Source organism: Oryzias latipes, chromosome 3 (genome assembly GCF_053564925.1).
Source record: "Oryzias latipes strain Hd-rR chromosome 3, Olatipes_Hd-rR_3.1".
In the NCBI taxonomy this organism is placed as follows: Eukaryota; Metazoa; Chordata; class Actinopteri; order Beloniformes; family Adrianichthyidae; genus Oryzias; species Oryzias latipes.
Genome location: NC_136239.1, coordinates 37161579 through 37185070, shown reverse-complemented (window position 1 = coordinate 37185070; position 23492 = coordinate 37161579). Strand labels below are relative to the sequence as shown.

The 23492-nt window shown below is 40.7% G+C and overlaps 2 protein-coding genes across 6 annotated transcripts in view; one reads left to right on the top strand and one right to left on the bottom strand.

Moving 5' to 3' along the window:
• phkb (phosphorylase kinase, beta) overlaps positions 1-9942 on the bottom strand; it is a 107569-nt gene extending 97627 nt beyond the window's left edge. For 2 of the 4 annotated variants that reach the window (XM_078944680.1, XM_011494103.3), the window contains exons 1-3: positions 9828-9939; positions 9009-9095; positions 7628-7714 (exon numbers count right to left, since the gene is read on the bottom strand). In XM_078944680.1, coding sequence (XP_078800806.1) covers positions 7628-7714; positions 9009-9051 — 130 coding nt within the window. In that variant the 5' untranslated portion in view covers positions 9052-9095; positions 9828-9939. Of the gene's footprint in view, positions 1-7627; positions 7715-9008; positions 9096-9827 lie in introns of all 4 variants that reach the window. The other 2 variants (XM_020700795.3, XM_011494100.4) reach the window with 1 other exon arrangement.
• Positions 9943-10213: 271 nt separating this feature from the next.
• Positions 10214-23492, top strand: part of itfg1 (integrin alpha FG-GAP repeat containing 1) — a 159142-nt gene continuing 145863 nt past the window's right edge. The window contains exons 1-6 of one of the 2 annotated variants that reach the window (XM_023953696.2): positions 10214-10597; positions 13640-13724; positions 13844-13974; positions 14453-14510; positions 14643-14720; positions 14818-14912. In XM_023953696.2, coding sequence (XP_023809464.1) covers positions 10420-10597; positions 13640-13724; positions 13844-13974; positions 14453-14510; positions 14643-14720; positions 14818-14912 — 625 coding nt within the window. In that variant the 5' untranslated portion in view covers positions 10214-10419. The remainder of the gene's footprint in view (positions 10598-13639; positions 13725-13843; positions 13975-14452; positions 14511-14642; positions 14721-14817; positions 14913-23492) is intronic. The other variant, XM_078944681.1, reaches the window with a different exon arrangement.

Here is a 23492-nt window from a genome sequence, read left to right as displayed (position 1 = left end):
AAAACTTCTACTTATGCTGTTACAATGTACCGACATCAAAGCTAGCACACATGACAAATGTATATATTACTGAAGGGGTTTCTTCACACCTTTTTTTGGAAATGCCATTCAATTCCATTTTGCAATAGTCATCTCAATGGGCTTTATACCGCCAATTGTATCTTCTTCTTTCTCTTTCAGCTTTTTCCCCATCAGGGGTCGCCACAGCGAAACAACCTCCACTTCGAGGACGAGTCGCATGGTTAACTTGGCAATGTTTTACGCCGGATGCCCTTCCTGACGCAATCCTCTCAATTTATCCGGGCTTGGGACCGGCACAGAAGCAGAGAAGGGAATGTACCGGCAATTGTATAGTAAACATAAAATCCCAAGGATCATGAAGTTATAGAACTCTATAGGTAAATTCTAAACTAAACTAAATAAACAGACTAAACTAAACTGGACATTTTACTTAAACTTCCATCAAGAACACCTGAGTTTAATACAAGCAAAATAAAAAACGACACAACTACCCACACAAAAAGACGTTTAAAACTGATCCTATTGAGATTTCGCAATATCAAAAGAGGTATCTTTTAAATGATAGTTGATTCTTTATTGCAACATTTTTGATTAGCCGACTTCAGCTGCATTTTGTTTGTCAAAAAATTGCAAAGAGCTCATTTGTGACGAAGAAAATAATCTCCCTCCTTTAGTCTATTCTGTATAATGGACATGTCTGCAAGTCCATTCACTTGCAGACAAATAGATCCATGAACGTCTTTGTTTTTCTCGTCTGAGCTAGAATCTGAATAAGAACTGTACGGATGGATAGCTCCAATATTGCTCTCCATTTTTGTTGCAGCGGTAATGTTTGGTTGGGGTTGTGAGGGGCTGTAAGCTAGCGGGAGAGCACGTAGACGGATAGCTCCTCAGTTATGGGTGACAGGAAGGGGGGCGGGTTTGCTCCTCCGACAACTTCAAATAAAATAATGCAGCTCTGCAGAAACAGTTCTAGAACACAACACAGGAAACAGCAAAATCACAATTAAAAGTTCACTGGGAACAATTTTACAATAGATCAAAAGAGGATTCGGAGTGGGACTTTAAATGACCAATCAAAAATTTACCTGTACTTAAAGACAGTAAAATCAGTGCGCATTCGCCATGTATTCTCTGTCCCTGGCATTCTAAAAAAAAGCATTTTGTCCTTTGTGCAATGGCACAGTTATTACATATGAGAACAGTAGGTGGCGCAGTTTACTCTTACTGTCAGTCATAAGACTTGTCATGGCTTGCTTATGTCAACATGCAGCTATTTGTGTTTCCAGCAAGTCCAGCTGTTTTTCTTTTTTTTTTTTACTTTGGCCCTCACTTTTGCCCCCCTTTCTCATCCCCTTTGGAAGCTTTATGGCATCTTAGTCTTGGCCTGCCTATAGCACCAATGGGTAAAAGGTCATAGGTCACAGTCTATTCTCCCGCAGTTGATGTCAAAATGTTTACAGGCAAGTGGATACCTATAGAAGCAGTCCAAAGTGTTCTGCAAAAACAGAACCATCAAACCTTACTCAAATGACTAAAAGGTGTGCCATGAGGAAGCCTTTATGACATCGTCAAACAAGCTCAACTAAAACTGATTTCCACTTATTGTTTGTAAAATTAGGCAAATACAATAGTACACTTTAATATTTTATACTGTAGGCAGCTGTGTTCCTTGTCTCACTTCTAAGACAACCTTTGAATTATTCAAAATTGCAAAACAGCAGAGGAAGCAGTTTTCTTCAGATCTGTTCGTGACACTGATCGGTTTGGCAGATAAATGTCCCATTACAGATTAAGAGAGCCGATTTCTTAGAAAGTGACTCAAAAATCCAAAAGTTAAGAGTACTAAGCTCTCTGTCAGAGCCGAAGCGATGCCAGCCAATCTGCTGCCTCCACCCGGAAGAGGGCGGAATCAGTGGAGTGTGACCATTCTGCCACATAAACAAATAATCAGAAAAATCTGGGTCTAAGAGCAGGGAAGTAGAAAGCTACACGATGAAGAGATGAACTAAGACAGATGAAGGCTAAGCTTCTGCTAATTTTCTTTTCTGGAAAGCAGAAAAATCGCCACCAATCCCAGCAGGACTGTATGCTTAGTACCTCGACTTCTGTCTAAGCTGGGGGCAGCGTGGCAACACAACAAAACAGGGAGAGGAGGAAACATGTAACTGGTTTGATCTGTCATTGTCAGCCAGTCTCACCCCTCTCCACCCCTGTTACCTCCTGAAACTGAACGAGAGCAGGTATATTGGCAGAGGGGCCTGTGAGCCGCTGATAACAACGTTGGCTTAGTTCCCTGCTGGAATTAGACAAGAGCACCCAGCTGCCAACCAACGCAACAATTAAACAAGCGCCGCACCTTCGCTGCAATGTTTAAACTGCGCTCCGAAGCTAAAGGAGCTTTTATTGTGAAGAAAGTCGCAGCTGCAAACAACACTCAACTCGCCGATCGCAGAGAAGTACTTCCAACTGTTAGCAACACCTGTTGCAGACTTAGCTCTGAATATTTTCTGTCATTTACTAAACACATACAAAAATCCACCAACTGGGCCACCTGAGGCGGGGTTTTAACACAAAAAAAGCACACATTGGAGATGGACTGTGACCAACGATCACCTGAAGCATCCATATCCAGAAAGAAGACCAACACCTACAATGTCAGAATCCAGTTTATGCTAACTCAATCCAGTTATACCAAATCCTGATCAAGGAAAATAAATAGAATAAATAAAAACATAAATCAATTAAAAGAACGAATATTTTATGTACTAAAAACATGACAAAAACATATACATAGCCTAACGTCAAGAAAAAGGCCAAATACTGAACTTTTTGGGGTCAATTCCCTGTCCTGAACTTGATCATTTAGGAACAAAGAGGACAGAAAAACACACACATTAAAGTGTGTTATCAAACCTTTAGCTATTAAATCCACTAAGTAAATTATTAGGCTAAATCGGTTAAGATGCTTGAAAGGTCAATTTTTTTTAGAAGCTGAAAAGGAAAATGGGTTTTTAAACAGATTAAATTTGATTAACAAATGATTTGTATATTTTATTTATAACTCTTTTATCCCACAGAGAAGTGGTGATAAAGTTATCAAAAATCTCTGCGAGGGTCAGAGAAAGTCAGTATTTCACAGACAGAAGTCCTGCACTTTCCTGCCAGTCACCACAGCATCACTTCCAACTTGGGATCTTCAGAGATCCTCCCTGCAAACTCTGAGAGGAACGTCTGTGTGAGTCATCCTAATTGATATTAAGCTTAGCTTTACAGAAAACAACTCCACTTCCAGGCACACAAACCTGATTAGGTTCACACAACTCATCTTTGTCATCTTTCTGCTTGATCTTCTAGCAGGACCACCGCTTTTCAGAATCCAGATGATCCACAACACTCCACCACTTACTTCCAATCAAACAAAAGGGACACACAACTGTTTTAGGTCTCCACTTGCTTTCTGTTGCTGCTGCGTCAGATTTAAAGCCCTGATGCCCGCCTACAGAGCTGTCACCTGAAAGGCACCATCGTACCTGAGCTTCTCCATGCTCACAGTGAGCTGCCAATGAAGTCCTGGTTCTGGTTCTGCTCCTTGCAGCAAAAAAAAAAAAACACAGCTAAATTCTACGGCTCTGAGATCCACAAAGGTGATCTCATGCTCAATTAAAAAAAAAAAAAAAAAAAGCTATGATCTCTTCTTCCGATTGCTCTGCACTAACCCAGTTTGAAACACTATGCATTTTTATGGTTAACACAAAAAATTATTTGATGATAAAAAATATGGCGAAAACAAAGAAATTCAAGTTTGATATGTTTCTCATCATTTTAATACCATATACTTTACTATAACCGTGCTCCCAGTTGTGGTTAAATTCAGTCAAACAGCCTTTGTCCTTTAAATGTCATTGGGAAGCAGCTGTTTTGTGTTCCTCACAGTCTTGGGCAGCTCCCGTTTCCTCCTAAAAGGTTCTCCGGGGTGCTCCAGCAGATAAGTCTGCCACCAGCGCTCCCCCATTGTTCTTCAACCCGTTTTCAGGACGCCTGAGCTGGTCTAAGTCCAGCAGCCGCATCGTCAAAGCCTGAACACAACAGCTACAGATCCTATAATGAGGCCCAAGCATGTGCATGTTTATGAGGTCGCTTCTCATTGTAGCAAAAACGCCAATCAGCTGCAAATCAGTGCTACGCTTCACAGCGTTAAGCCTGGACTGCTTTGACTAATTGGAGCCATCGAGTCTTTGAATGCTAAACATCCTTTACGTGCAACAAACAAAGACGTAACGGCACGCAGAGGATGTTGCTGCTGTTTATCTGAATAAAAAAGCATGACTTCACCACTTTCACATGCAAAGGCTGGTGGACGTGAGAGCTTGTTAGAAGTTTCAGGGGAAAGCGCCCATTAGTTTGTCACTTCCCTGTATCCACAGGGCAGAGAAGAGCTCTTCTTCTCATTAGGCCATCGTCAAATCAGATTATACCATGGTCCGGGTAGGTACTGAATTCTGATTGGCTGCTGGGTGTGCATTAAAAAGTGTTATACCATGGGCCGGGTGAATACTCGATTCTGATTGGCTGCTGGGTCTGCGTTAAAACCTGATAACCGCACGGTGAAAAAAGAAGTTCCGGTCACCTAGCTTAAATGTTTTGTAACAACCTTTTGCTTCATCATTGGGACAAAACTAGCGCTAAGAGGTGAACTTTCTCTCTGAACTGATGCTTTGTTTAACCCATCGGAAAGATCAGCATATATATATATCGCTGAATCTTGTTACGTGATGCTGCGCATCACGCTGCATCACGTAACAAATAGTTCGCTTGTTGTGATAAAAAAAGCCATCCAAATCGGAAAAAAAACAAGAATTAAGGACTAAAAACTGGTTAATGTGTATTACTTTTGTAAGTGACCATGGTATAAACGGCTTTATGGCCTTTGAAGTGTGCATTATTACTTTTTAACGCACTTCGCGGAAGTGTCGGACGGTTCAGGCTTCCACGGCGTGCGTTAAAAAGTAATAACGCACACTTCGTCGGCCATTAACCCTTACGTAATTCATGGCGAGACCAAAGAGCCACAGACACAAGTCAAGACTTTCCACATTAACCAGGACCCTCAAATCTGACTGTAAGTCACTTTTTACTGCTTCAGTCTGTGTCAGCTCCAAAAACTCTGCAACAACAGCAACTTGGGAACAAATACTCAGCTGGAATCGTCAGAAAATATACTTTTCTTTGTCCCTCGACCTTTATGGAAAACGCTGTGCTGCAGTGAGAAGAGAAGGGATTAAAAAAAAAAAGGTGGACGGAGTGCTCTGACTGCAGCTAAACTGCAATATGTTCCAGCAGGTGTTGATGTTCTGGGCCTGCTGTGACAAATGACAAACACTGAATCACACTCACAGCATACAGAGAGGTGCTGCGGGACCAAAAACACAAGAAGAAATATCCATTGATGGATGAAAATGTACATGAAATAAATGCATCTAAAAGGACGTGTGAGGGAAGCACAGGATGAAGCATAAGAACAACAGTAAAACAAAAGATGGAGAAAGGGCCTAACAAAACCTAAGAGAATATGGACTTAATAAAGTTTACAACACAGGGGAAAGCCAAGGTCAGAAATAAGGTGAAAGATGAGCAAAAGCAGGAGTGGGGCAAGAAAAAAGGCAGGAAAAGAAAAGGTACACGAGGAAACTGTTGAGGTAAGATGGATGGATGGAGAAGAAATCAGCAGGAAGGTGAAGAAAGTAAAGATGGAGAAGCAAGACAAAAACATGAAAAAGGAAGATGAAAAGGAATATGGTTGATACAGGTTGATAGTAGTTTATCAAGTTCAAGCTTCATCTGATTGAGCCAGCAGGTCTCCAATAGTCAGATGATGACGCAAATTGCATCAAAACCGCTGCAGAAAACCAGGCCGCCTTAAAACTGACGTCTGACTTAATTTCTACCAAAAATGTCCTCTTGACTAGTTCTAAAAAAGCCAAAATCCCAACCTTTTGCTGATCATCAGAAATGGAGTTTTAAATATTTGACCTTATAAAAAAAACATACAAGAGCTGAAAGATTCTGTTTCCAAGAGGAATCCTTTTATTTTTCTACAAAGAAACTAAGTAAAGTGCAGCTTGTGCCCACAGTGATAACATCGGCGCCGACCCTCGGGGATGGCACGGCGTGCTGTTTTACCACACTCAAATAGCCATATATCGCCAGGGGCAACGGATGATCCGATCCCCTGAATGCTAAACCCCACCCTATCTGCTAAGATGAAGTGGCGTGCTCGCTCCATCCCCTCTGCTGCTCCCTGGATCCATTTGTATTGATTTTACAACAAAATGGGAGAAGAAGAAAAAAAAGGTGGGCGAGTTCAGTTTGTCATTCAACACAAAAACAAGCCGTGGTTTTGGAGAACAACAGTTTAATCTGGCGAGGCCACACGGCGCCCTCCGAGCCAACGCTCACACCAACCAGAATTTCATTGACTGCGGTAACAACGGCACCATTGCTGTGTAAACGTCTGGCATTGCTCAAAAGCATATCAACAATGAGGCATTGAAAGCAGCTCCGCAAACGGATTTTAATGAGAAAATTCCAGATCCGTCAGGAGAAAGGCAGGAACACCAAACGTCACTTCCTCCGAGGAGTCGATGGAGCATGTTAAGAGGCATCGCTTGCTGCCAGACCAGACTGTATTATATGATCATTGCTTTTTACATCAAATTGTTATGTATCCAAAGTGAATGATTGGCACACTGTAAAACCATATGAGGCGGCGTGGCAGATCAGCCCTTGTCTTTGAAGAACTGCTGCTGCCGCCATCGCCCCAGTTAATGTTTTGAGTTTCACCTTCACCAACTAGGAATATTTTGTGATGCTCCAAAAAGAAAGAACAAAAAACATAAAAGGATGAATAGGTTTAATAGAGAAACAAACCAGAAGCATATCTGTAACTTTGTTTGGTCCCTGGGAGCCTCAGGGCCGCAGAGACTGTTTATGTTTTTACAGGAAGGCTTCAGACCAAACACTTAAATCTAGCTTTTAGCTGAAATTCAGGAACGTATTTGATATTTTAATTATTTATGTTTTCTTTTTACCAGTTTGATACATGTGTATGTTTATACATTTATTTATTTTTTATCTATTTATTCTCATTTACCATTTTATATCTGTCTACTAAGGATTATTTATGTACTTAATTGGTTATTTATTTGTTTTAATTTTTATTTCTTTTATATTTTATTTGTAACTCCAGTGTTTGTCTTATTAATGTTGTGTGTGTATGTGTGAGTGTGTGTGTGTGTGTGTGTGGGGGGGTCTGCATTCTGTGGGTTTTAAACAAAATATATCTTTGTCTTGTCCTTTTGTTTTTAAAATTTGATTATGTTTTTATGTAAAGCAATTTGAGTGACTTGAGTTGTATAAGTGCTCTATGAATAAAGTTTGATTTGATTTGATTTGATTTGATTCATATAGGCAGGTAACTAGCATTTATTGGTGTGATGGGAGAGGGGTGTCTTTTTGTGGTGAAGGTTCTGGCCTGGACAGGCCGTACTCTCCTCCCCGAGGGCAAAAGAACAAACACATCTCACAGACAAATGTGAGCCCCTACCAGCACTGTAATAGCGGTCCAGCTTCTCCCACAGGGGCTCATCGTCTCTCTGGAGATTAGACAGTCTAAGAGGCTCATAGATGGAACCTGAGAAGAGAAAAGTTTGTTACACTCATAGCTCATCGGTGGAATCCTCCCCAAAGCTCAAATCTCAGCAGCATGAATGGAAATAAATGACAAAAAACAAACACTGACGACATTTGTGTTCCATTCATTGGCTACAATTGATAATGTGTCTTAAAGAATACATCACACGGAAATATAAGCATAGCAAAACTAATATTGTTTTTCTGTAATTACTGTATTGACATTTCAAAGGAATGCAAACGAGCACAGCAAAGTCAGCACACACATCCGTCAGTTTCCTCCTGCAACACATTGCATCACAAATGGCTCAGCACATGAAATAATACTCACACCCAGAGGTAAAGCGTCTAATTGTAATGTGACACTCGAGCGAGCGGTTCCCCTCAGAGCTGCAGGGAAGCCCCCCTCTGCCCACCTCTCTCCATTCTCAGCCACTTTACATTTTGGCAGATTTGCATTCTTATAGGCTTGACCTTGGGTCAATACCACAGGTACGGAGAAATTCACATTCGTTCCAAAATTAGCATAATTTCCATCAGCTTTAAAGTTGCAGGGGGACAAAGCCAATCCATCTCTTTTTAGAGATAAGAGTTTAAAGGAGCCGGGATTCCAATTTCACTTCAAACATGAGATCAGAAAAAAATAAAAAATGTGGGCCTTTCAGTTGTTTCATAAAAAGTAACCTTGCTCACACAGACAGCTGATTACTGCTTCATGACGACTGCTAATGGAGAGTCCTGAAGAGCGCTCACAGCACACGAGAGCGCCTATCTGCTGTCTTCTGATGGTTAACACATTTCTATTGATGTTTCGCCAGAGCTCGTTTCCTCGCAGTCAAGAGATAAAGATAATCATTGAGGAGCGATAACATGAAAACTGACTTCTTGGTTCTTCGGGTGTGTTTTTTTGCACTAAAATCATGAAAATTTTGTGTAGATGTCTGATAACATTATTCTTCTTTTTTTTAGCAGTTCTCACAAAAAAATTAAAATAAAAATAAATCACAGGTTTTAGCAAATTCTTTATACGTGTTTATGAACTGAAAATAGAATTAAATTCTTGCTAAAGCTATTTTTTAATTCAGGATGGAGTATAGATTTGTGTTGCTTAGTGTGGTTCCACTTTACGGATTCAACTTCACCATAAAGAGACTAAATCTGATGTCTCGTCTCCATTATTGTGTAAAACTGTGTCTGCCATCAGGAGTCTGAGGATGAAACCAACCAAACCTGGAAAAGACTTTGAGTGAGGTTGGGGGGGGGGCTGTTTTCCTGGCATCTGCAGCACTACTTACCGAGTCTGCGCACATTCTGATGAGGCTGGGCAACTGCAGCCATTCTGGAAATTAAGGCCAATCGTCTCTTTCAGCTAAATCAGAAATCTACAGCAATTCACAGGAAGGAGTTAGTAACACAGAGTTAGATTACGGGCGTGCAGAAATCAAGCTGATTGAAAATAAAACATGATGCAAAAAAAAATTCAGTCCATTTTTCCCCCCCTTTCAAAATAAAATTAGAAACATTTCATAATGAAATTAGGGTACAGTTAGAAGATTCTGTTATGGTAAATTGCATGACAAAATTACAGCTACTTTAGGTATTATCAAATTAATCATTGAAATTTAAAGCAAAAAATAATGAATTACATGAGCAGAAATTATATATGCACTGTAAACTAAAACATTTATATTGTCTCTACTTGCAAGCTGACATTTATCAGGCTTTTCATTATATTGTTAAAACTAATTATTTCAGTTGTACAATTAAATTTCCCCTAATAAGTGTTCCAAGGAAATCTAGGGCAGTTTTAAAGTTTCCCAGAACAGAATACAAACACAATACTTAAACAAAAAGTCTGATCGAGATGCACCAGAGAACTGAGACCGTGCAGGAAACTCCTAAAATAGAGTCCAAGCTCTGCACATCTAACCCTCTGACCTTTCCTGCTTGTTGTAGTACCCTCGCTGTGCAGCAGTGGACAAACAACAGCAAGAAGTGAGGATGGAGTCACATTTAAGCACGAATGCAGAAGCTTCACAAGCACAATCTCTGGCAAAACAGAAACGACCAAGCCTTCAACGCCGTAAAAGACCGTGCACACTAATGGGTCAAACCTGATCTGTTTGCTCGAGCTTTAAATTCCAAGAGTTTCCAACCGACATCTGCCAAGCTCGCCATGTTCCCAGTGTCAAGTGTTGCTACATTTGAATCGTTTCCGGAGTTTTTCCTATCGAAGTAAAATAGCAATGGTCATGGTGATCTGTGGTATGCAAAATTGGAGCGCTATAAACGTGTACAAATGATCTTTTAACATGTAAAACCATCTTTTAAAAATATGAATTGTTTTATGTTTATTATTTTTTTCAAATCACCGATATAGACAACAATTTTTTTAAATTAGCTTTTATTTTGAAACTTGTCCCGCCCACTTCCCACTTTCACAACTTTACACAGCTGTCAAAGCACCGAAAGCACGACATTGACGTAAATAAGATAACCTACTAAACACATTGATACACCTTTTTCGATATACATATACCCACCAGCTTTCCAAATAAACATTTTGGCTGACTTGATTTTACATTTTAGGTCTCTAAAGCTAAAAAATAGATTGAAAATCATTTAAAAGTACGTGACGTATCATCCTGCTGTAAAGCAGTTTGCAGTGTTTGGGTTGCTAGTGCTGTGAGGACCTGCTTCAGAAGGATGTGGAGATTTAAAATACATTTTTTAGCGTTTTGGGCTCTTTTGTGTAAGGATTATAGCACATTGGCGCTTCAGGATGTAACGGCCGAGCTTTTTGGGAAAGAAAATCACGGAACAATGGCAGCGTTTGGGGATTTTAACTCGGATAAACAAACTGACATCTTTGTTATCACAGAGGGTTTGTGGATTTACACTTTCTTTACTGCCTTACTTGTTGATTTTATTGCTTTGAAGATGTGTTTTCATTATTTGCTAGTTTAAAACTAAGAAAATGTCTAATCTAAAATTATTGCTAACATTTCTGAGTCACTTGCTTTGCTAAAGCTAATTTAGCTAAAGATGCTTAAACAGCCAGAGGTACTGGAGAAAACCTAATTATTATTTTTATTATTGTATTTATTAATGTGAAAATCTAACAATATTTGCAAAATCTGCTAAAATAACGTTAAAAAAAGGTTGTTTAAAAAATTTATAAACAACAATTTCTAACAGAAATTCCATTAACACTCAAAGTACCTCCCAAATTGACAGAAAAGTGGTGTGGAAAGATATGTTTTTCAGCTGGCAGGAATAATCTAAGTATCCGTTCTCTGTTTCTAAGTGAGATTGCCACAAAATCACATGTTATCTCAAAAATGGAATAGGTTTGGCTGTAGAATTCAGTGGGAAAAGGTTTGGTCCCTGCCCCAAAATTATTTTATCAACAATAAAATTAAAGATATTTTTCTGTTAAATTTTATCCAGTGAAACACTTCTTTACCAATTTTTTTTTTTTTTTTTTTTAACTTGTCCTGTCCAACAGCAAGGCAGGCAGATGAGAGCTGAGGGCCTCTTGTGTTGGACATATTTTACTTTAACAAGAGGGGTTATTAATCTTCAGACAAACCAAAGGTATGACTGAACAAACCCCTTTTGTAATTGAGGCCAAACTTTATTCATTTCAACCATGATTGAAAATCTTTGGTGTTGGACCGGACGGAAAAGGAAAGAAGGGAAGAAGAGGGAGGGATGTCAGGGGGGGGGGGGGGGGGGGTGATAGTGAGAGGGGGGGGTAAGACCATGAAGCAGCATAGAGCAGACAGGTTTACTGGTTGTTTATCGTTACGGTACAGTTCAAATGTAGTACAAAAAGGGCGGGGCCTGTTCACACACTCAAATATTATCAACACATCTGCTAGATGTAAAAATGTCCACATGTCAACATGTACACAAAACAGATAGTGTTCACACACGCATACTTATGCCTTTAAACCAACTAGTGTGAAATATTTCATTCATTCAATCATGCAAACTATAAGTGCAAAGGTGAGCTAACACCTGTGCTCAGGTGAGTGTTTATGTTCTTCTAAAATGGATGGTGGAATGTGAAAAGAAGGAGGAGGAGCGCCCAGCCACCCCCACACCCAGACCCCCGCCGCAGCAGCAGCGGCAGCCGGAATTCCCCCAACGCCACACAGGAACAGGCAGGGAACAACCGCCCCCCGGGCGACCAAGACCGCCACCCATGCCAGGGCCAGCAGGACCGCCGCGAGGCCCCCAGAGCCAGAGAGCAGGGAGGCGCGGAGGGAAAGAGAGTGCCGCCCCAGCCCAGCCAGGAAAGTAGCCCCCCCGCCGCGCCGGAAGAGCCCAACGCAGGGCCCCACCGGAGAAGGACGCCCACAGCCCCAGACGAGCACCCCACCACCACCCAGGAGTTCCGGGCATCCCCCCGCCCCAACCCCAGGTACGAGCCAGGACCCCCCAAGGGAGACCTGCTCCGCACTCCAGGCAGCCACCCACCCGGCCCACGGTTGGTCCAGGGAGGAGCAAGGCAGGGGCCTGCCGCCCCCGCCCAGGAGGGGGGAACCCCGGGGAAAAAATGGGGCCCACAAGGGGTGTTATAAATATGGCCCGACCAGGCTCGGCCATGTTGGAAGTTTGGCGGGGCCCAGCGCTCAGGGGCAAGAACCAGGACCCACCCCCCCAGAGACACAAACACCCCCGGCTCAGGTGTAATATGAACCCCCCCACCTTGCGGAGAGAGCACCGCCGGGCCCAGGGAGCCGGCACCCAAGGGACACGGCCGCCATCGCCAAGGGGCCCGCACCCCCCACCAGGGATGGGGTAGGGGACAGATGGACCCAGGTCCCCCCCTTCCTTGCAAAATGTGTGTGCGTGTATGTGTGTTCTTTACCAAATTTAAAAGAGATCTGGACATAAACTGTTCATTTTGTCATTTCTCACCAGAAACTGCGCCTCATCTTTTTTGGTATTGCTATTTCAAGTATTTTGGAAATATTTGATACATTTTATGTGAAGAATATAGATTATTCTATAAGCATATTATTTTTTAGATATTTTACACAAGCAAGACTTAATGCAGAGAGAATATATGTAGTTAATTTACTTATAATTATGGCTAAATACTTTATGCATAAGTGTAAATATGCTAACAAAAACCAGTATTTTATGTTTTCCAGAAAGAAATGTTTCTGTATGTAAACAGTATAGAATCCTCCACTAACAAAAAAGCTGTTAGAACAGTTGAAAGATGATCTCTTTTGAAACTTTAACAGATTCCTTTGCCTTTATTATTTTTGTTTTATTTTTGCTTAACCTGTTTTACATTGTTATTATTATGGTTTTTTGAATTTTTGTTCATTTCAAAATTGTTTTTTGCACACAGTGTGAAGTTTTGTATTTGGTATTTTGTTTGTGCAATATTTGTTAATTAAAAAAAAAAAAAACGCTCAAAGTAAACTGGGTGAACTTGTGATTTTAATCTGTTTACCTGTTTATTAGAACATATTTAGCTATATTTAGAAAAAAATAAAATAAAACAGCATTTGAAAGTGATAGAGCTTTGTGTTTCTAGAATTGTTTGAGCTTTAAATGGTCTTTATAGCAAAAAGCTTCCGGAAGTTTAGCTCACATAGAGCACAAAACGTTGTAAAAAGTTTTTTAATTTTTTTAACCCATTTTCAATTAACACGTAAAAGTTTGCTATTGCAAAAACAAACAAAGAAAAACAAAATCAACTAAGTCAAAAGTAGTAGCAGGAAATGTTTTGCTACCAGAAAGTCATGCTAATGATTATATCTGACAAAAATATACAAGACTTTTAAAGGGAAACGTTAATCATGGCTTTGATTTTTTTCAGTGTAAGAGCTAGCATCTCCTACCCGGCAGAAAACAAACACTTCATGTAATTTGTACTTTTCTGTGTCTCCTGTATTTTCAGACTCTGAAGTTGTGATCTTCTTGGCTGACTCCAAATCCCCCTTCTTCAAGCCTAAAGTTCTGATCACTAAGGACATTTTACCAAAGTAAATATTAATTTAAGTTCTGCATGTGTTTGTTTTTGTTGGGAGTCAGCAAAGGACTGATGTTTGCAATGTAGGAGGGACTGAAAGTGGCTGATCCCACCTGATTCTTCCTGTTTCAGGGACACTGTCGTCACTAGTGTGGTTCCTGGAGATTATGATGGAGACTCGCAGATGGATGTCCTTCTTACTGCCCAGATCAAAACGGATAAAACGACTGTGTTCATATTTTGGGGGAACAACCAAACATTAGGTACATATTTGACTTGATGGGCCGCTTCCTCCAAACCACTCTTGGTTTTATTCTGGAGCTAACATTGAGCCTGACCATGTTTTTTTCCAAGAATAAATACATTTACCCCTTTTTTTTTACTATACTCTTTAAAAAAAAAAAACAAGATTATTGGAGCTTTTTAACATTTGTCTGTCGTGTTTCCTAACTCCAACAGTTGCTTGCTCAAATTCTGGGGGGCTAGTTTTGTCATGCATCATTTTGTTCAGACAATATTTAGTCAGTTCAATATTTGATTATGTTGTGCAAAAAATTCCAAATTGAAAACTCATCAAAATGAATTTACTTCTTATTTACTCAAAACACAAAGTAATTGATGAACACCACACATGACAATTTTATTTGTTGCTGACTTTTTAAGTGTGTTTTTGATTATTTTAAACCTGAAGATGATATTCCTGTAGTTAGTTACTCATAACCCGTTGACTCATTTGTGCAGATACAACTGGATGGCTGACGTTGAATAAGACTTTTACAGATCAGCCTCTCATTATGGAGTAAGTATCACTCTTTCTTTATGTAATTTTCTTGTATTCAAAAGATGTATAGTAATATATTGTTTCAGGGTTTATTTTTTCATGACACTAATACCTTTTATTTTGCACTTGGATGCTTTTTTTCTCAAACAGTTTCAACGGAGATATGATGCCTGATGTTTTTGGGGCTACCAGTCCTCCTCTCACTGAAGTTTGCTTCCTCTCTAACAGGTATAATGTTCAACTTTCTTGGTGCTCTTAAAGCTTGGGTTCTATCTGAAATTGAAGAGCTTGACTCACGATGGTCTCCTTTTTTACTGAACTCTAGGAATCCTAGGTGGCACAATGCGCTGAGTTCTCCTGTGAAAATGCGCATCCCACACTCCAACGCTTTCATTGACCTCAACAAGGACTTTACTGCTGGTGAGTCACCAAACTGAGTTGTGTTCAACTACGAGAAAAGACGGGATGTGTTTTTAGGGGGTTTTTTTTTAACCCCTAAAAGTCCCAATCCAACAATATTTTAATCTATAAAATTTTTAATCTATTTCCCATTCCCAATGGTCTTTTAATTATGAATATGCTGTTTTTAGCCATAAAAACCCGTGTTTTTTGCGAGGACATAATTTCTGCAGAGCTGCAGTAGTTCATCAGAAATTCACTTTTGAGTTTTGGGTGGGACCATTGGTGCGGAGCAACCCAGCGCCCCCTTCCTGTCACCCATAGCTCACATGCTGTCTTGCTAGCTTACAGCCCCCAACCCCTCAACCTAACGTTACTGGTGCAACAAAAATGAGGGGGAATGTTGGAGCTATCCAGCCATACAGTTTTGAGTCACATTCCAGCTCAGACGAGGAAAACAAAGACGTTCATGGATTTAGTCATCTGCATCTGATCTGAGATTTAATTTTAAGCTTAATGTTCTTTGTCCTCCATCATTAGAAAAATGTAGCAAGAACATGATAAAAACACCAAAAATATGATTTTTGGGTCTTTTAACTGCAGTTTTTCTTCATTTTTGAGATTTTTCTAAGTGGACTCCCTTGTAAAGATTTGCTACCGTTGTTGCTCTTATCTGAGGATACAAACTTTCCTACTCAGTAAAAATCTGCGACTGTCTGACGGAAGGGAGAAACGCTGTTCATTCTTTTGTTAACTAAGACGGTAACTCCTGTGATTTAACTCCTCCCACTCGCTAACCTTGAACATATAGGATAGGAAAGCAACAAATAAACACGTTGACCTGTTGCCCCACTATTGGCCTGTTCCTGTTGCATTTGCGTTTCGATGAATCCTGTTTATAATGTAATCAGGGGGTTGAATCCCTCTGTGTGATGCAGCAGTAGCTGTCTGTTGTTTCACCCAAGTTTTATCATTTCACTTTTTTATTCCGCTCATCTGAGCTTGTGAACCAAAGGACATGCAGTTGGATCCCATACAGTCAGGTGATTTATACACTGGCTGCACCACTTTAAAATCGATCCCGCAGGTCTTCTTAGGCCCATGTGAGGACCTGAGAGCAGGAGGGAGGTGATTAGTCCTCCTGTTTCAAGTTTCGACTCTGGTCAGCAGTGTCTTCTTGATGGAGCTGCAGCAGCGTGAGGGCAGACAAAACCCTGTTAAAGCACTCCAGAAGGAGTGAATTCCTAATGAGTCCATAAAAAGGACATGAAACCTGCCTGCATTCGACTAAAATGAAAGAAAAGGGCAGTTTATGTGATAGTATTAAATCCTGTTTAGTCCTTTATTTTCACTACATGAAAGACTTGTTCTGTCCGTCTCATTGTCGTCTCCGTTCCCTTGTCCATGTGTTGTTTCCCTCTCGGCTTACAGTGAGCTGCAGGCTCCAGTGTCGTTGCAGCTTCAACCATGACCTCGTGGTGCTGAGAGACATTGAGTCTATGTAATCTGCTATATTCTGTACATTCTAAAAAGAGAATCAAACCTCACTTCCACTCATACAAAGAGTTAAAATGATGATTAAAATACACTATTTTTTGAATAAAAAAGGGAACCTCATTGCTTATATTTCTACAAACATGTGATCACAAAGGCACCAATAAGGCAATCTTTGTCACATAATTGCATTCTGCTGTTTTCCTGTCGCTCTGCATGAATGTGGGCCGCACCGACAGCTTGAGAGGTGGAGAAACCGCCACTCTGACTGCTGCGGTTCATGGGAGGATTGCAGACGTGTGTGGGGTGGGGTGGGGTGGGGGGGGGTGGAGTGATGGAGCGGATCTGTACAGGACTGACGTGAGGATGGGGCTCGGTTCTGTCTTCTTCTGCCACCTGTTTCTTTGAGCGGCACCGTCTGGAGCGCCAGAGGGACGCTTAAACACGGATGATTTTCAAAAGCACTCCAGATTAAAATGGTTCCTATAGATAAGACGGGAGGAAGAGCCGAGCAGCTTTGCTTTTTTTTTAAACATTTTTTTTATTGCTAAGCAGAGCCACAGTGACTTGAGTCTCACTCAGAATACATTCAGAAAAAGCAGACATGATACAGTAGCTTCTTCTGAACCGTTTGTCCCCTTTCGGGGTCACGGGGCTGCTGGAGCCTATCCTGGCCACTTGCAGGCAAAGGCAGGGGACATCCTGGACAGGTCGCCAGTCTGTCGCAGGGCCACAATCACACACCCATGCACACGCACATTCACAGCTGAGGACAATTTAGCGTAACCAATTAACCTATGAAGGATATTTTTGGAAGGTGGGAGGAAGTTGGAGTCCCCGGAGAAAACCCACGCATGCACAGAGAGAACATGCAAACTCCCCCATTGATGTTCTTTGTCAGGTGCCCAGCCGGGACTTGAACCAGGGGTAAGGCAAGAGCGCTAACCACTGCTCCACCCTGGGGCCCCCCAAAAAAAAAAAAAACTACTAAAATTAAACTACTGGTACTTTACTAAAAACAGGTGGTATTCCATAAACAGGGTGCTACAAAAACACAAACAAGCTCTTTTAAAGGGTTGTTTCCTTCTTATAAAGGCTGGGTAGGTTTTTGTTTTTTTTAACAAATCCAATAGTTATCCATCTTTTTTAGATTCTTCACTCATAAGGCGCACAAACAATTTTCAGGTGTCATCAAAATGATCAGGAATGAAATATATGAATATCATGATTAGAAGTTCCACTCAGTATATGATTACCCTGGAGAGGTTTTAAAGTTTATTTGACTTTTCTTTGGTTTGTTTGTCTATTTTGGTTAGCAGCAATTAACAGCAGCCAAAAACTTGAAAAACAAAAAAAAATGTAAATAAAAAAAAACAATAAAATAACTGCGATAACAGAGTTGACCTAAAACAACCAAAAGCCTCACTAGTTAAGGCAAACAAAAAAGATGTAATTTAAAGAACCTGATTTGTTTATGACAAGGTTTCTGTTTGTTCAACTTAGCATTCAATAGGGTGAAAATGAAACCAACAAGCCAAAATCAAATGTAGAAACCCAAAAGCCCTGAAATGTAATGGAACTCCTGGATGGTGGCACCACACAAGTGGAACATATTACACATGTCTGCAGCGTCGCCTTTTACTGCAGTTAGAATGGAGGTCCTCTGCTGAACAGCGAGCGTGAAGTGTTTTACTCTTGTGGTTCAAGGAGGACAAGGCCCGTTTCACCGCGGTGTCACGACTCCAATCTGGCCCGGTCCGTGTCATTGCTGTAAACGCTTCCATGATATTATACGAGCTGACCCCACTACATCAGGCCTGCCAGCGAGGGGGGAGGAAGAAGGCCGGGAATAGTTTCCTGGCCAATGTCAGGGCCTCATTACTGCTTTATTGGTGGCTTGCAAGTTACCGCAGCATGTGACATATTCCTGTACTCTCTCTGCATTGTCCTCTTCTTGTGTTTCTTTTTTGTTTTTTTTTTTTTTCTAACTTGTCCTGTCCAACAGCTGGGCAGACAGATGAAAGCTGAGGGCCTCTTGTGTTGGACATATTTTACTTTAACAAGAGGGGTTATTAATCTTCAGACAAACCAAAGGTATGTCTGAATAAACCCCTTTTGTAATTGAGGCCAAACTTTATTACCGGTAATTTCAATCATGTCTGAAAATCTTTGGTGTTGGACCGGACGGAAAAGGAAAGAAGGGAAGAAGAGAGAGGGACGTTAGAGAGAGAGGGGGGGGGGTAGGAGGGTGATAATAGGAAGGGAAGGGGGATAAGACCATGAAGCAGCATAAAGCAACAAGTTTACTGGTTGTTAATCATTATGGTAAGGTTCAAATGTAGTAAAAAAAAAAAAAAAGGGGCGGAGCCTGTCCACACACACACTCAAATGTATTAAACACACCTGCTAGCTGCAAAAATGTCCACCTGTCGACATGTACACAAAACAGATAGTGTTCACACGCATACTTATGCCTTAAAACCAACTAGTGTGAAATATTTCAGTCATTCAATCATGCAAACTGTTAGTGCAAAGGTGAGCTAACACCTGTGCTCAGGTGAGTGTTTATGTTCTTCTAAAATGGGTGGTGGAACGTGGAAAGAAGGAGGGAGAGTGCCCAGCCTCTTCTTGTGTTTCAACAGCAGCTCCTCTCATCATGGTAGACTTTCATGAATGTTTCCTTTATTTATTTGACTAAATTTAAAATTGTCCCCTCTTTTTTAAAAAGCGGTCTTTCATTTATGATTATGCCATTTTTAGCCAAAATCTAAAAGTGTGTCTTTTTCTAGGACATCAGAAATTCACCTCTTAGGTGTGGGTGGGACTGCTGGGGTGGAGCCACCTCACTCCCCCGTCCCCTCCCCGTTGCTGAGAGCTCGGAGCTGGGCGCTCGTGACCCTCCCAGCGAATTTTCTACGTCACAAAAAAGCTACTTTTCAAACGGCGTTTTTTCATCTGCTCCTGATTCACAACAATTCGAGTCAAGAAATATTTCAAAACTCAAGTTTAAGCTGAATTTTCTTCACAGGTGTCCTCCATCATGAGAAAAATATCACAAGAATAAGTTAAAAACACCATTTTCATTGGAGTGCGTCTTTAAAAGTAGTATTCAGTCTTTTTTGAGATTATTTAATTTGTTTGGACACATGAGGAGCAATCTGTGACTCCCGGAAATCTGTTTATAGGAGATAAAAAATTAAATTTCTATAGTTTCAAACTTTCCCTTCAGCTTCCATGCTATCCTGGTACTGCATCTGCCATTGTAGTCAAAATGCTCCCTGGCCATTATTCTTCGCGTCGCTGGAAACACAAACTAGGTCGTCTTGGCAATCAGTTCCAACCTCGTTAGTATTTTTATAACTTTTTTTTTTATCATTTAAAAATAACATGGTCCTTTGGCATATTTATTTTCTATACCAAACGGATACAGTCCAAGTTATGTTTATTATTTACATTGCTTTTGGTGTTGGCGCTCCAGAAAAACGCACACACACCTCATTCCAGTCCTGAAAATGAGCTTTCTGATCCCCGTCACCATAGATCCAGCCGCAGTTTCTATTTACGCAGACACATGTTCGGCATAAAGAAAGTGTTATGAGCCAAACGCAGATGGAAAATGTGCGTGTGTGTGTGTTGCAGTGATAATCCTCCTCATAGCGCCTGCACCTACGTTGTTCCCTGTAATGGTTTTAGAAGATTATTCCGTCCTGGAATAGCATCGCTTCATTCTGCGCCTGTGTGTTTTGCCATGTTCGTGAATAAGCCATTTTGATGGATCAGGGTGGAAGGCACACATTGTTGTAAGGGGCAACATATTAGCTTAGAGATGGATTTATTCTGCAAAGCTCCACTCTTTCTTGCTGGTCTGGACTCTGCATTGTGTTTGTGTGTGTGTGGTCTACATATCAAAGCTGACATCAGGTTGTCAGGGAGTTTATTAATTGCCTCGCTCAGGTCTGTGGGAGATTAATGAAGCATTTAATATTGTTGAAGCTTACGGCAGTGTGGTTGCACCTGTGTCATTTTCTATATGCAACCGTGGAGCCAGCATTTGAATCGACGCTCTCCCGTTCCCCAAAACGTTTTGAGGCGGCCGTGGGTTTGGGGAAAAAACGCCCTCCATCATTTTCTCCTGAGAAGGTTTCAGGGCTCTCGATCTTTCTGACTGTGCGGATGCGGTTTCGCAGCTCACACATCTTCTCTCTCACGACAAGGATGCGGTCTGAAAATATTTCTTCAGCGGTTTTCATCTGCCCCATCTCTCAACACCACAGCAAATCATGTCAGTGAGCTTTGAGCAGGTCCGCAAAAGCTAGTTTCACAGTCTGCTGCTTCTCTGTGGCAGAGGACGAGGCCACGCGAGCCAGGAGACACTCGGAGGAGGCTTGGCTTTCCAACAGCACCTTCAGGTGGCTTTGTTCGAGGATTGTTTGTTCATTCTTTACTGTCAAAGTTATGCTAGTCAAAAGTAAATAAAAATAGAAACGTAATAAACAGTCTCTATTGGTAGCATGACCACAAGGGATTGCAATCGACTGGACAAACTGATAAAGAGGTGTGCATCTGTGATCGGGAGGAGGGGGGACTCTGTGGGATCTGTGCTGCAGAAGAAGATGAGGGCCTAACTCAAAGCATCCCTGACAATCCCAGACATCCCTTGCACAACACGATGTCTGGTCAGAGGAGCACACGGAGTAATAGGCTCCTTTCACTGCGCTGCAGGACAGAACGCTTTAAGAACTCATTTGTCCCTTCAGCTATCAGGTTGTTTAATGAACCTGCCGGATATGAATTGATATTTTATTTTGTGAACTGTCATTTTACTGGTTTTTATTGTGTGTGGTTGTGTGTTTTGCTACCGGACACCTGAATTTCTCCTTTGGGAGATTAATAAAGTTTATATCTATCTATTGCTGCAGTTAGCAAACAAAATATATCCCTATTCCCTTTAGCAACTCTCCTCAACTGTTGGTATCATCTTTTATTTTCCTGATTTCTTGAAGTGTCATTGACTCTAAAGTTCTGCTTTATAACAGATGCTATAGATCAGGGTTCTCCAAAGTCACAACCAACTCTTTTAGCCCTTCTTATTTTACAGTAAAAGCAGAAAAAGGATGAAGTTTCAGCCACATCATAATAATACAAACTTCTTTATATCTTGCTGTCAAGAGTAAAAAATGTAAAATTGTTATTTTTTAGAAAAAAAATCTTTTATAATGTAAATATTGTAAATATTTCAAAGCTGGCCGGGCGCACTAGCTTTCCTCACGCTGTAACGTGTTATAAGTCGATTGGTTGAGTGTCCCTAGTTGTGCATTTGTGAGTGTGTTTTCCCTGCGACACACTGGCGACCCGTCTACGGTGGACCCCGCCTTCACCCCCAACAGTAGTTGGGACCGGCTCCGCCAGACCTAAGACCTCAAAAGGTAAATAGCAGGTTTAGAAAATGGATGGACGAATGACAAAATAGCCACAAAAACATAAACTGTATTTTTCTGAGAGGGAAAGTGAGACTCTGTTACTCTGGCTGGGTCAGTAAGAAACTGAACCAAATGGTTTTGCTAACACTAAAAGCTGCAGGCCCCTGCTCCTAAACCCCACACAGTCCCTTTTCTGTTGATAAAGCTTCTTTTAAACTATGTTTCCTTAAAGAAAATCTGTAGTTTTAGTGGAACAATCAATCAAATTCCCATTCTGTGCTCTCCTTTCTGTTTTAAATGTTTTTTTAAGGAAGAGAAACTCTGTGGTTCTATTGTGTGTCAACACATTTGCTAAAACGGTGGCAGACAGCATAGACATGTAATATATAGATTTGAGGCTATTACTATTGCTCTATTACCTGGACATTAGTCGGAGCAAATTATTTACGTAAAGAAATGCAGCTTTAAGTCTGAGACGTCTTGTTGTTGTTGTTTTTTACAAAAAAAATGATGACTACAAATTTGTTTATCATCTAATATCCGAGGTTTTTGATCTTTGTGTTGTAAAAATGCCAATACTTAGAATGGTAATAATAACCTTTTTATATTCCCAATCAATAACTCAGTAATTAGGTCAGTAATGTTATGCTTTTTGATCATAGAGACATTCCCGTCTTTCAGAGAGCTAAATAACCTAATTGCTAACGTTAGCAACAGCCAATAACTGTCAAATATTTTAATGACTAAACAAAACCAGGAACTGCTTCGTGTCACTTAGACCTTGGAAAATCATTCCTCTAGATTGATTTTCTGCTGTACGATGGTTTTCTACTTCCCCAAGTTCTCAGTGTACACTCGTCTTTTTTGTGAGAGTGACTTAAACATCCATTTGATTGAGATGGCGGTGACATTGGTGCACAATCCATCTAGCATTTACATGATATTGTAGACAAACAAATGCACTGTTTTAGTCCAGGGCTTACTTGGTGGAAAAAAATGTCTGCGGCGTAATATGATTTGACTCTGTTGACCGAAATGTCTGCCACTTACTGAAAGTAAACTGGAAAAGAAAAAAGGTTGTTGGCTAACTCCCGCAGAAACTATGGCGGCCTAAATGACAGATGCCATCAGCCTGACTAAGTTTGTCAAATTGGGATTTTAGCAAAAAGGTATGTCACTGTGTTCCAGGTCGATGAGTGATTGTTGCCTTGACCTGATGAGGCCTTAGTTGCACCAAATCATCAACCCGTTAACACCCGAGACGTTGCCTAAATAACACACAACGTCTCAATCATTCATATGATCTACCAGAAGTGGCTGATTCTGATGTCGAAAAAGTGGAGTTTTTTATATCACATTTGCACCGATATGCTTATCAAATGCTGATTTAGCATTTACTTCACTTGCGTAGTATTTCACTACTGTAAAGTGTTGCATATCAGCACTAGGCTGCTTTTCTCTGCTTACATTTTTTACATTCTGATGGAGAAACCTTGAGGTGGCTTTTTTTTACACACGTGCTAAAAAGCCTCAGCCCATGCAGAAGGTGGCTTGGTCTTGTGTTTGAACAATCTGATTAAAATTGCTGCTCATTCTGGATGTTTTTTGTGATTTGATTGATTAAAATCTTGGTATTTATTTTACTAAACAGACAGTTGTCATAAGTTCATCGGATATATACTTATTT